Here is a 12,901-nt window from a genome sequence, read left to right as displayed (position 1 = left end):
AACTACATGTCTGCACTCGGACCTCACATCAGATCGTCCACCGGAGAGAGAGGATCCGGAACCTCTCCACTCCTTCCAGCCTGGCGACCTCGTCAACGCCACATTCTAATTGCAATGCTCCCCAGTTGGAGGCACCTTCTCATAGCAATGCTCCCCAGTCAACTATTTGGTCGGAGACCACTTGCAACGCTCCCCAGTTGACTACCGACGCCCGGCACTGAACACCGGAAACCTTCAGAACTAACACCACTCCACACCACTCCAGACCCTGAGAGTTCGAGCGCTGCAGTTCTCGACCGCTTCAGAACTAACACTGTTTCCAGACCCCGAGAGTTCAAGTGCTACGGCTCCCAACGGCTCTATGGATATGGACAGATCCTGTCTTGCCAGCTGGGGAACTCCGACGTTTCCAAAAATGGGTACGGACTTTCACAAGCTAATTGAAAGATTATGTGTGCTAATTTAGGGAGGAGAGGTATTATGTATTTGCTTATGTGTTATGCTATGTAACCTAAACCAGAGCTTCAGGCACAGGCTCCATTGACTCCCAGGTATTCTAAACCCTGCAGTCGGATTGGTCGCTATTGCGTAACAGACCAATCCAGAAAGACTCTGACCTTCGGCAGAAAAAATATCATTGGTTCTAAGCTCTCAATTGTAATTGGTCATTACTGCGCTAGGAGGTGTGGCCTCACTGGTTCAAAATGTATATAGTTGCATTGTTCTATGAGTCTTGTTGCTGTGTTGCTGTGTTCTGAGCTGAATAAAGAAATCACTGTTATGGAAACGCTGCCTCAATCTCAGTATATAACACTATGGCAAGTGCATAAAGATATGGGAGTACCAGACCACCTCACATGTCTCCTGAGAAACCTTTACAAGCGTCAAGAAGCAACAGTTAGAACTGGATATGGAACAACTGATTGGTTTAGCATTGGAAAAGGGGTACGACAAGGATGTATATTGTCACCTTTATATGCAGAGTACATCATGTGAAATGCCGGCCTGAATTAATCACAAGCCGGAATTAAGATTGTTGGGAAAAAGATCAACAACCTCAAACATGTAGACGATACCACTCTAATGGCAGAAAGTGAAGAGGACCTAAAGAGCCTCTTGCTGAAGGTCAAAGAGGAGAGCGCAAAAGTTGGCTTGAAACTCAACATCAAAAAAAATAAGTTCATGGCATCTGGCCCCATCACTCCTTGGCAAATAGAAGGGGAAATTGTGGAAGCAGTGACAGACTTCACGTTCCTGGGATCCAAGATCACTGCAGAAGGTGACTGCAGCCATGAAATTAAAAGATGCCTGCTCCTTGGGAGGAAAGCAATGGCAAACCTAGACAGCATAATAAAAAGTAGACACATCACTCTGCCAACAAAAGTCCGCATGGTCAAAGCAATGATATTCCCAGTAGCAATGTATGGCTGCGAGAGTTGGACTATAAGGCTGGCCGAGCGCCAAAGAATAGATTCTTTTGAATTATGGTGCTGGAGAAGACTCTTGAGAGTCCCTTGGACTGCAAGGAGATCAAATCAGTCAATCCTAAAAGAAACCAACCCTAAATGTTCCCTGGAAGGCCAGATACTGAAGCTGAAGCTGACATACTTTGGCCACCAAATGAGAAGGGAGCACTCACTGGAGAAGACCCAGATGCTGGGAAAGATTGAAGGTCAAAGAAGACGGGGACAGCAAAGGATGAGATGGTTAGACAGTGTTATCGATGCAATGAACATGAAACTGAGCAAACTTTGGAGCACGATGGAAGACAGGAGGACCTGGCATGATGTGGTCCATGGGGTTGTGAAGAGTCGGACTCGACTGTGCAACTGAACAACAACAAATCATTTCAATTATCTGAGGATGAGTGAAGGCACATCCTGTCAAGCACCTGTGCTTATTCATCCATCACAATAGAGGTGGCCCACACTTAGTTTATAGACAATGTAAAATGTCTCTTGCTTGCTTTCTCGTTTCTTGCCACCTAGCGGCCAAGCTGCAGATAGTTCTGTTTAAAAAGGCAGACTAGGCCTACTCCTCAAGAGGAGTGTGAGGTGTGTTTTTTTTGGAATGTATTGTTCAAGATACATGACTGGGGGGCTTGTGAACTGTGCCACAAATGAAACAGAGATATACCATTGCTTTGCTAGTGTGACCTCCAAATATTACTCTCTTCCAGTGATCTAAAATTCACTGTTCTTCAAAAGGAGATTCCAGTGTGAAACTATTGAGTTAAAATTCACCAAGAAGTTTGATAGCGTTTCACATGGACCTGGGATGCCAGTCTGGTTGCATTATGATCCATTAATGCTATTGGGAATGATTTCTGTATGTTTCTGATTGTGTCTCAGTTTTACCTAATTATTGCTTCACCTTTTATTTCCTGCATTTCATGATTTGTGGATTTTGCTATTATTTAATACCTTTTTTTCTTCACAACTTCCAGAGAGAGAGAGAGAGAGAGAGAGAGAGAGAAAGAGAGAGAGAGAGAGAGAGAGAGAGAGAGAGACCTCATGCATCTCATAAAGTGGTTAGTAGTCCATGGAATATTATGATAGAATAACAACTTGTTAGAACTCCTGTTCATATTTTCTTAGAGTGACATTTTGAACAGTGTCATTAAATTGATGCTTATACAGGAACTTATTTGATTAAAGCAACACTGTGATCCAATGTATAGTTGATCTGTGTAGCCTGCAGATCAGTTGTAATTCCAGGAGATCTCCAGGCCCCAACTGAAAGATGACAACCTTATTTGGGATTGCTCCTAAATCTTTTTTCCTCCCTATACAGGGGATTTTTAATATGAAAATCACTGGACTGTGGAAGATTTCATAATCACTGAGAGGGGCAGGATGCCATTCTATATTTTACTAAATATTGTTTTAATGAACAACCATAGCTACAAATAACCTTCCTCTTCCTGGTCCAGAATAAGTATTGCAGTACTCTAGAGAGCCTAGTTTGTTTTTTTAAGTATTGTCTCATCAGTCCAATTAAAACATTGTGCAGAGACAAGTTTTCAGTTACATGCCAATCAGAACTAGGCTCATTTTCCAAAGCAATACACCCAGCTGGTCCCATTGTGACTCGCCTTAAGAAAATCACAGCACTGCAGAGCAGCTAAGCTCTGCTGAAAATAGAGATACATGCTGTACATGTTTGAAAAGCTGACTAGATGTAGAATTTATTTTTTAATAAAACCCAGCTTTTTCAGGACAAAGCAAAACACACAAGCTAAGCAAGAAGCAAACTTTAAGCATTAGAGAATCTTGGGGAGATTTCGTGATAAAGTTCTGAGAGACGGGCTTTAATATGGTGGCACAAGTTGATGTTAGGAGAGACACAAGATCTTTCCCAGCTTAGATTTTGTTTGTTTTGATGGATCCCACTGCCAACCTTCCCTACAGGACAATGAGTAACACACAGCTGCATGCTTCCTGTACATCTCTTTATTTCTGATGCTGGGGAGCAATGGAGCAAACACGGGGATTCCTTCCATCATAAATTCTTTGTCAACATATCATAGGCTTGGGTTGCCAACATCCAGGTGGCACCTGGAGACCTCCCACTGTTATAACTGATCTCCAGACAACCAAGGTCAATTCCCCTAGAGAAAATGGCCACTTTAGAAGGTGGAGGCTATAGCATTATACCCCACTGAAGTCCCCCCCCCAACCCCAGGATCCACCAACAAAATCTCCAGGTATGTCCAGCTGACAACCCTATCATGGGCCCACATGTAATTTCTCTGTTCCTTTTCCTTTTCTCCAGCTGGACCCATGCCCACAAACACCAAGCAAGCTTTATGGAACAATTTGTCTTAATTTTGTTCTAGTCACAGATGGGAAATTTCAAATAATAGAGATGGTTGCCATCAATGCTTCCTCTAAGCTGTGGAGTCTTGTGAGCAAAAATCCTACTTTGTGAGCTACTGGCATTAAAGTTGTGAGTAAGCAATTTGGCTACTGAATAAATTAGTTTGCTCTGGAGCCATCCTTCCTGAGCTAAAACAAAAATCTGTGAGCTGGAGGCTAAAAAATCGTGAGCTAGCTCACACTAACTCAGCTTAGAGGGAACACTGGTTGCCGTGACAAAATACGAGGGCCCATGCTCTGATACAAAGAAACCTGAAGACGTGGGCTTTGAGAACAGCACTTTCAATAATTGGGCACTCCTGGAATAGTACGATTTCAGATTAAGATGATTTAGCTGTTAGTTTGACGTGTTGATCTCATTTGTCTAGCATACTTGGGGAAAATTCACATGTAACAGACTGAATGGATACCCAAAATTTCTGACAATGAGAGAACTATATGGCTTGCTTGAGTAAAAAATGTCTCTAACAACCCTGGGTCTTCAAAATGAAGACTACAGTCTTTCTAGTCAGAGAAGCAACATATGTGGAAATGAAGCACAAAGGAAAATATATTACATGTTCTATTTATATATAATGAGCCCATTTTCAGGGCTGTTATAGAATACTGTAGGCCATGGGGGACTAAGCATTTACAGGTATTAATGTGTGCCAAATAAAAGGCAGTGTGGTCCAGTGGTCAGAGTGTTAGATGGATTTGGGAGACTCACATTCCAATTCCCATTCTGCTGTGGAAGCTTGCTGGGTGACCTAGGGCCAGTCACACACTCAGTCTGATTTCACACATGAGCTGCGCCGCAGTCACGTCTCCCTTTGCCCCGCTTCTATTGGTCAATTTCCCACTCGAAGCCGCATGGCTGTATTTTGATCCACGGCTTCACCCAATTTTTCCCAGGGTTTCGTGATCCTCAAAAAACAGGATCACGAAACTGCAGGGAAAATCGGGCGAAGCCGCGGATCAAAATGCGGCCGTGCGGCTTCAAGTGGGAAATTGACCAATAGAAGTAGGGCAAAGGGAGGTGCAACCACGGTGCAGCTCATGTGTGAAATTGGTCTCCAAGTCTAATCTACCTCACAGAGTTGTTGGGAGGATAAAGTGGAAGAGAATGATGTAAGCTATTTTCAGTCCCCATGGGAGAAAAGGGCAGGGTATAAATGAAGTAAATAAATTAATATGACCAGGAAGCCTAACCTATTGCCGACAATGTCTTGAAATAAAACTAGGAATGGACATGAACTGGCACACAAACTGAAATTTGTCACGGATTTTTGCTGGTTTGTAAAGCAATGTAAATGTTTGTAAAGAACCTAGCAGTTCGAAAGCAAGAAATTGCAAGTAGATAAATAGGTACCACTTCCGTGCACCTTGGTGTTTAGTCATGCCGGCCACATGACCACGGAAATGTCTTTGGACAGCGCTGGCTCTTCGTCTTTGAAACGGAGATGAGCACTGCAACCCTAGAGTCGGATTCGACTGGCTTTCGAGCAAGGGAACCTTTACCTTTACCTTTAAAGCAATGTTTGCAAACTAAAGAGCCACCAAGAACTTCCACAAATTGTAAGACTATTTGTAGTGGTTGATGAAGACCAGAAAGCAGGGGTTTAAATGGCTCTGAGCCATTTAAACCCCTGCTTTCTGCACTTTGTGAAAAACAGCTGAGCCAGCGGGGAGCAGAAAGCAGGGGTTTAAACAGCTCTGAGCCATTTAAACCCCTGCTTTATGCTCCTAGCCTCTCAGCTGTTTGGTTTAAATGGATCGGAGCCATTTAACCCCTTGCTTTCTGCTCCCTATGAAAAACAGCATGAAGCGGAAAGTAGGGGTTTAAATGACCACTGTGTGAAACATGATGCTGGACAAGATGGACCTCTCATCTGATCCATCAGGTTTCTTTTGTTCAGATCCATTTACCACCTAGATTCCATGCACCAGGAGAGGGGGCTGTTGGATAGACAACAGTTCCTTAAAACTGGTTTGCAAACTTTCTGAAGTGCTTATTTGTAAATTTAAATTTGTAAATTTCCAGGACCCACTTGCACAGTAAATCTACTCTACTTTCAGTCACATAACACTTCAGATGACACGAACGTAAAGCTGCAAAAAACTATACATGTGCTGGTTCTGAAATTAATTTTATAAATAAACTAGACAGCAAACATAAAAGAATGTAAGGCAGAGAGAACCCACAGAAGAGAATGGGGGGGGGATCCACTGTAATGAGAAGCTGCCATGAAGATGCAGTTCAAAAGCACTAAATCCAAACAGTTGTCATGAACATGAATTTTTCAAAGTCATCTTATCTACATTGTGTACCTTCTCAGTGTAGTAGCTGATCAAACCACTCAGGTGTAGCTAATTTTAGTTCTAAACAGACTCAGAGGTTCTTGGCTAATTTTACTGCACTATAGGAAGGGTTAAACACAGGATCAAACAAAGGACAAGGATTAAAACTGAGGGCACTGGGCTATCTTAAATTCTAATATCACTTTGGAATTTCACTATGCCTATAGATTAAAGTACTAATACCAGAAGACTTGAGACAGTGAGTTCACAGATAAGGCTAAACCTTATGCAGGTTTTTGTAATGAAAAAAAAGAAAGCAGATAACAAAGCAAACTGCAGCTAGGGTTTAAACACAGCTAGGTCTTCAAAACAAAACAGCAGGACCAATCTTAAACCAAATCTAAAATTTTAAGATAATTCTCACTTTATTTAAAGAAGGGGGTTTTCCCCTACAAGAAAACAAGCAGAGGTTATTCAGCTAAAGTCCCCTTCAAACCAAGCCTAAAAGGGCTAAATTAAATTAGCATTTGAAGTAAAAGGTGGTCTGAGCCACTCCCTTTCAGCAAGATCTATTGTTAACCAACTGGGAGGCTAACCAACTTTTAGCTCACAAACAGTGTGATTGGCTCCAGTGTGGGGAGTGGTGGAGTTTTGGCCCTAAGTAAAAAAATATTTACTTACGGTGCCTACAAGCAAGCCTTACTCCAGTGACCAAGTGTCTGGGACGGAAGAAACAGGTGAGGTTACCAGATGTGGGAGTTCAGCAGCAGGGTGATAAAGCCAGGGCATTGGTCTCTCCACTTCCCTAAAAGGGTAAGCATGCTTTCCACAAATCTGCATAAATAGGAAGTTTTATTTAAAAAGGGGATGGTGATGATGGTGATGATGATGATGATAAGGCAATTATTAAGGTAAAATGCCAGCCGTAGATTGGGAATTATCTAATGTATTGCACTGAGTGTAACATGTGTGACTATCTGCCAACTGGATAGAAGTCATGGGTGAATGCTTGGTGCAAGGAGCTCCTGGTTCTCAGGGGAAAAGTTCACATCCTTGAGGCCAAGGTGGTTGACCTGGAGAAGCAGAGATAGTCAGTTCAGGCGCATGAATAACTCTGGGACTTGTTAGACATGTCCCACTCCGAGAATGGCAGCCCTGCCACTATCAGGGAGCATGATGGTCAAAGGGAACCAGGGCAACGTGCTGATGAAAAGGGGAATATTCCCTCAGAAGGGACCCCTTCTTCAGTTAGTGAACAGGTATCGTTTTGTACCAAGGAATCATCCCTTGGCAGGGAGGGTGTCTCTTGGTAGCTGGTGATTTGATCCTTATCATGTAGATAGATAGCTTGTGAACCTGTGTACTGACCACACGGTGATCTGCTTGCCTGGTGCAAAGGCAGCGGACATTCTGTGTGGTCTAGATAGGCTGATAGACAGTGGTGGGGGAGGAGCCAGTGGTCATGGTACATCTTGGCACCAACTATGTGGGGAAATGTAGTCGTGTGGTCCCAGAGGGAAAAAAATTGTCTGCTAGGAAGGAGACTCTAGGCCAGGACCTCCAAAGTAGCCTTCTCAGAAGTGCTGCCTCTTCCATACACAGGGCCAGCTAGACAGGCATGGATTAAGAGTCTCAGTGTGTGGATGAGACAATGGTGTAGGGAGGAAAGGTTTAAGTTTGTTAGGCACTGGGATGCTTTTTGGAACAAGCAGGACCTATACAAAAGAGATGGCCTCCACTTATCCCAAGAAGGAACCAGGCTGCTGGCACTTAAAATCAAAAAGGTGGCAAAGCAGTTTTGAAACTAGATCTTGGGGGAAAGCCGACAGGAGATGAAATGTCTCTGGTTTGGGATGGCTCATCTCTAAGAGATGAAGGGGTAACTGTTACTGTTCTAGAGGAAAATGGATTAAGAATGGCCACTGAGAGGGTGACAAACGATATTGGCTGCCTGACAAGGTCTAGAGGCCACAGGAGGAAGATCGCAGGGCTAACATGTCTTGAAAATTATAGGTGACAAATGCTAGAAGTGTCAGTGGTAAAATGAGGGAACTAGATTACTTAGTGCCAGAGGAGAACATAGACATTGTGGGCATTTCAGACACTTGGTGCGATGAGGATAATCAGTGGGATACAGTGATTCCTGGATATAAATTATATCAGAAAGATAGGGAAGGAAGGGTTGGAGGTGGAGTGGCTCTGTTTGTCAGAAAGAGCACACAGTCCAGTAAGATTGGAAATGTAAGAGAAATAGATTCACGTGAAGAAATGCTATGTGTGGAAATAGTGGGCCCCAAAGGAAGCTTAACTCTGGGAGTTATCACCCTCCAGATCAAAGGTTAGAGGATGATTTTAAAATAGCAATAGAATTAAGGAAAGCAGCTAGAAGAAATAATTGTTTTGTAATAGGTGATTTTAACAATTCAACTGTAATAACTGATTTTAACTACCCACACATTGATTGGGTCAATATATATTCAAGTCAGGAGAAAGAGATACTCTCAATGACTGTGCCATGGAGCAGATGGTCACTGAACCTACCAGTGGAGAGGCGATCCTGGACTTGGTCCTAAGTAATGCCCAACACCTGGTGAGAGATGTAAATGTGATAGCACCAGTTGGGAACAGTGACCGTACTGTTATTCAGTTTAACATTCATGTAAATAGGGAGTTTCCTGAAAAGACCAACACAGGCCCCGCCACACGGCAGGGAAAACACTGGGCAAAGTACAACTTTTAAAAGTTGCACCAAAAAAGAGACGCCACAGCGGGATCCCATGATCCCCTGAGCCGCGGCGCCATTGCTCCCCGGCACAATCAGATGCCAGGGAGGAAGAGACGAATGGGAGGGGGAAGCTGCCGAACTGTGCATGCTCGAGCATGCGCAGTACAGCCAGGGCCCGGGGATGCGCCGGTGAACAGACGCGCCGGCGATCCCCCGGCCGGCGGTGATGCGGCCTTTCGTAAAGAACCACCTAGGTAGGTGGTTTTTTTTTGCTGCGGGTTTTGGCCGGTAGGGGCAGATTGGGGACGAGTGCAGCACGATTCCCAGATGTTGCTGTGGGATCGCGCCTGTTTGCTGCGGCCCCAATCCGTCCCTTTCCCGGCCCAAAACGGCTCGTATAAACACGGCCACAACCACCTTTCACTTTAAAAGGGGTAACGTCTCTCAAATTTGAGGGGGCTCATGAAGAGGAAACTGAAAGGAATGGTAAGGAGGGTCAGATCTCTTCAGGAAGATTGGAGACTATTTAAAACTACAATCCTAGAAGCTCAGATAAAATGTATACCACAGGTTAGGAAAGGTACAAATAGATATTTAAAAAGGCATGCATGGTTAATGAACAAAGTAATGGACGCTGTAAAAGGTAAGAAAGATTCCTTTAAGCAGTGGAAGGCTATCTGAATGAGGTAAATAAAAGGGACCACGGGCTTTGGCAAATAAAATGCAAGTCAGTGATCAGACAGGCAAAAAGGGACTATGTGGAACATATTGCAAAAATCATAAAGACCAATAATAAAAATGTCTTCAAATACATTAGTAGCAGGAAACCAACCAGAGAGGCAGTGAGACCCTTGGATGACCAAAGAGTAAAAGGATTACTAAAGGATGTTAGGGAAACGTCAGAGAAGCTGAATGATTTTTTCCCTCTGTCTTCACTGTCAAAGATCGGAGGTGCTTGTCCACTCCAGAACTGCTGATTTCAGGAGGAGAACTGAAAGAGCTGAGTTGGATTGAGGTGACTGGAGAGGAGGTCCTATGATTGATGGACCAATTAAAAACTGACAAATCACCAGGCCCAGATAACATACATCCAGGCGTTCTGAAAGAACTCAAATGTGAACTTGAAGATCTCCTGACAAAAATCTATCACTAATTAATAGGCACATTGATGAACAAAAGCTATTAGGTAAGAATCAACATGGATTCTGTAAGGGATGATCTCGTCTCACTAACTTTTTAGAGTTCTTCGAGGGGGTGAACAAGCACGTGAACAAAGGTGACCCAGCAGATGTTGTTTACCTAGACTTCAGAAAGTTTTTGATGAAGTTCCTCATCAAAGTTCGTAGGTAAACTCAGTAGTCATGGGATAAGAGGACAAGTCCTCTTGTGGATCAAAAACTGGTTAACAGGGAACAGAGTGAGTATAAATGGGCAATTTTCACAGTGGAAGGTAATAAGCAGTTGGGTACCACAGGGCTCGGTACTAGGTCTGGTGCTTTTTAACTTGTTCATTAATGATTTGGAGTTGGGAGTAAGCAGTGAAGTGGCTAAGTTTTCAGATGACACTAAGTTGTTCAGGGTGGTGAGAACTAGGGAGGACTGTGAGGCGTTCCAGAGGGATCTGTCGAGGCTGGACTAGTGGGCATCAATGGGGCAAATGTGGTTCAACATGAGCAAATGCAAGATAATACACATTGGAGCAAAAAATCCCAACTATAAATAGACACTGATGGGATCCAAACTGGTGGTAACTGACCAGGAGAGAGATCTTAGAGTCATGGTAGACAACTAACTGAAAATGTCGACTCAATGTGCCACTGCAATAAAAAAGGCAAATGCTATCCTGGGGATTATTAGGAAGGGAACTGAAAACAAATCAGCCAGCTTCATAATGCCCCTGTATTAATCTATGGTGTGGCCTCATTTGGAATACTGTGCATGGTTCTGGTCACCGCACCTCAAAAATGGTTTTATAGCATTGGAAAAGTTGCAAAAAGGGCAACTAAAATGATTAAGGGGATGGAACACTTTCCCTATGAAGAAAGGTTAAAGAGGGCAGGGCTGTTTAACTAGGAGAAATGACAACTGCTACAACCATATAGAGCTTCAAGAGGGGATTGGAGAAACATATGGAGCAGAGCACCATCAGTGGCTATTAGCAGTTACGATGCTGAACTGCAGGCTGGAAGGTCGGTAGTTCAGCAGTTTGAGACCCGAGTGCTGCATGACGGAGTGAGCTCCCGTCTCTGGTTCCAGCTCCTGCCAACCTAGCAGTTCGAAAGCAAGAAATTGCAAGTAGATAAATAAGTACCGCTTCGGTGGGAAGGTAATAGCATTCCATGCGCCTTGGTGTTTAGTCATGCCAGCCACATGACTATGGAAACGTCTTTGGACAGCGCTGACTGGCTTTCGAGCAAGGGAAACCTTTACCTTTATAGATGGAACATTATGCCTGGGGCAGTGATGCTCTGTATTCTTGGTGCTTGGGGGGGGGCACAGTAGGAGGACTTCTGGAGTTTGGCCCCACTGTTGGACCTCCTGATGACGCCTGGGTTTTGGCCACTTTGTGACACAGAGTGTAGGTCTTAATGGGCCACTGGGCTGATCCAGCACAGCTTCTCTTATGTTCTTATGTTAATTAGTTGATATTCCCCCCTCCAGCTATATGTTTGCAGTCTAAAATCCCAATACTGAGCGATGGATTTCAGATGTATATGTAATAGCAACATGAGCCCACCATTTTCAGGATCCTGCCATTATATTAGTTATTTTTTGAGAGGGTCTAATTAGACAAGAGGCTGAGAACATCATCATCAGAACTTTCCAGTGTTTATTAAATAGAAATAGCCACTCAGAAATCTGGTTTGGACAGAAGCTATGACAAGAGTAGTGGGCTCTTTCACCCACATGGTTTCACCAGTAAAATCTGCTCACCTATAGACAAGTTGTTATTAGCCTTGGAGGGGTTCTTTGTTCCAAGGCCAACAGGGTGGGGGTTCAATTGATGCAGGAATGAAAAAGTTAGCTCTGTTTCTTTCCATTAATCCACATCTGAATTGGAGCCCTGCATGCTTGCTAGTTCTTTTTTTTTTTTTTTAAATGCTGGGATAATCTGATCTTGGGATCTCCCAGTGACTAATCGTAGTTAGGCCCTCAAGAGACACTCTGAGCTAAAAGGGGGGCACAGCTGCAGCACCACAGGCCTGTGTAGCATGAGAGGTATAAAGAGATAAGCAAAAGTCATTAATTTTCTTTTAGTTTTTCCACATCAAATCTTGTCCTGATGACGTAATCCAGTAGATCTGGAACCCAGTCCCGGAACAATACAGGGATCTTTACAGTTGAATACTTATAATAAACTTCCCGTTGGCGTAGGGCTCCCCCTTTAATGATTTCTAGGGCACATTCCTCCTTTGGTGCTGCTGGAAAAGAGCTGAACATACCAGAAGTAGCTTTCATAGCCGTGTCTGAGGGAACAGAAGGAACACAAATTAGTGGGTTCTTAAGGTTCGGGAATTTGGTGGAAAAGTGCTTGCTTGTACAGACCTCATAACTTTTTTTTTTTAAATCGTTTATTTTCATTTTTCATAAAACATAACAACATATCAAACATTTATCCTCAAGAATCCTCTCGGAGTCTTATCCATCTTGTTCCAACCATTCATACAAACGCTTCCATCTTTTTTCAAATACTTTATCATCTTTCCCTTTAAGAGTTAAGCTTAACTTATCTATTTCCGCCATTTCCAATAATTTACACACCAAGTCTTCTTTCTTCGGGATATAGTCCTGTTTCCAAAACTTAGCTAGCAAAATTCTTGCAGTAGTAAGAATTATCACAATAATATATTTATCTTTCCACCTGTAGGACTTTGGTAGCATATTTAATAACATTGTTTCCGGAGTTAGCTGCTTCGGAAAAAGATGGCGGCGGTCCGACGAACGACGGAGCTGTAGGCGAGCAGAGCTCCGGGAAACTACAACTTTGTTGTCTCTTAGACGGAGTTTAACATCTCAA

The 12,901-nt window shown here is 43.4% G+C and overlaps 1 protein-coding gene across 1 annotated transcript in view; it reads right to left on the bottom strand.

The window, feature by feature from the left end:
- Positions 1 to 11,967: 11,967 nt before the first annotated feature.
- HSD11B1 (hydroxysteroid (11-beta) dehydrogenase 1) overlaps positions 11,968 to 12,901 on the bottom strand; it is a 26,008-nt gene continuing 25,074 nt past the window's right edge. Inside the window, exon 6 of the mRNA XM_015429574.1 lies at positions 11,968 to 12,350. Coding sequence (XP_015285060.1) covers positions 12,127 to 12,350 — 224 coding nt within the window. The 3' untranslated portion in view covers positions 11,968 to 12,126. The remainder of the gene's footprint in view (positions 12,351 to 12,901) is intronic.

The sequence above is a fragment of the Gekko japonicus genome, unplaced genomic scaffold (genome assembly GCF_001447785.1).
Source record: "Gekko japonicus isolate JY-2015 unplaced genomic scaffold, Gekko_japonicus_V1.1 scaffold888, whole genome shotgun sequence".
Taxonomy (NCBI): domain Eukaryota; kingdom Metazoa; phylum Chordata; class Lepidosauria; order Squamata; family Gekkonidae; genus Gekko; species Gekko japonicus.
This window is presented reverse-complemented; position numbering and strand designations above follow the sequence as displayed.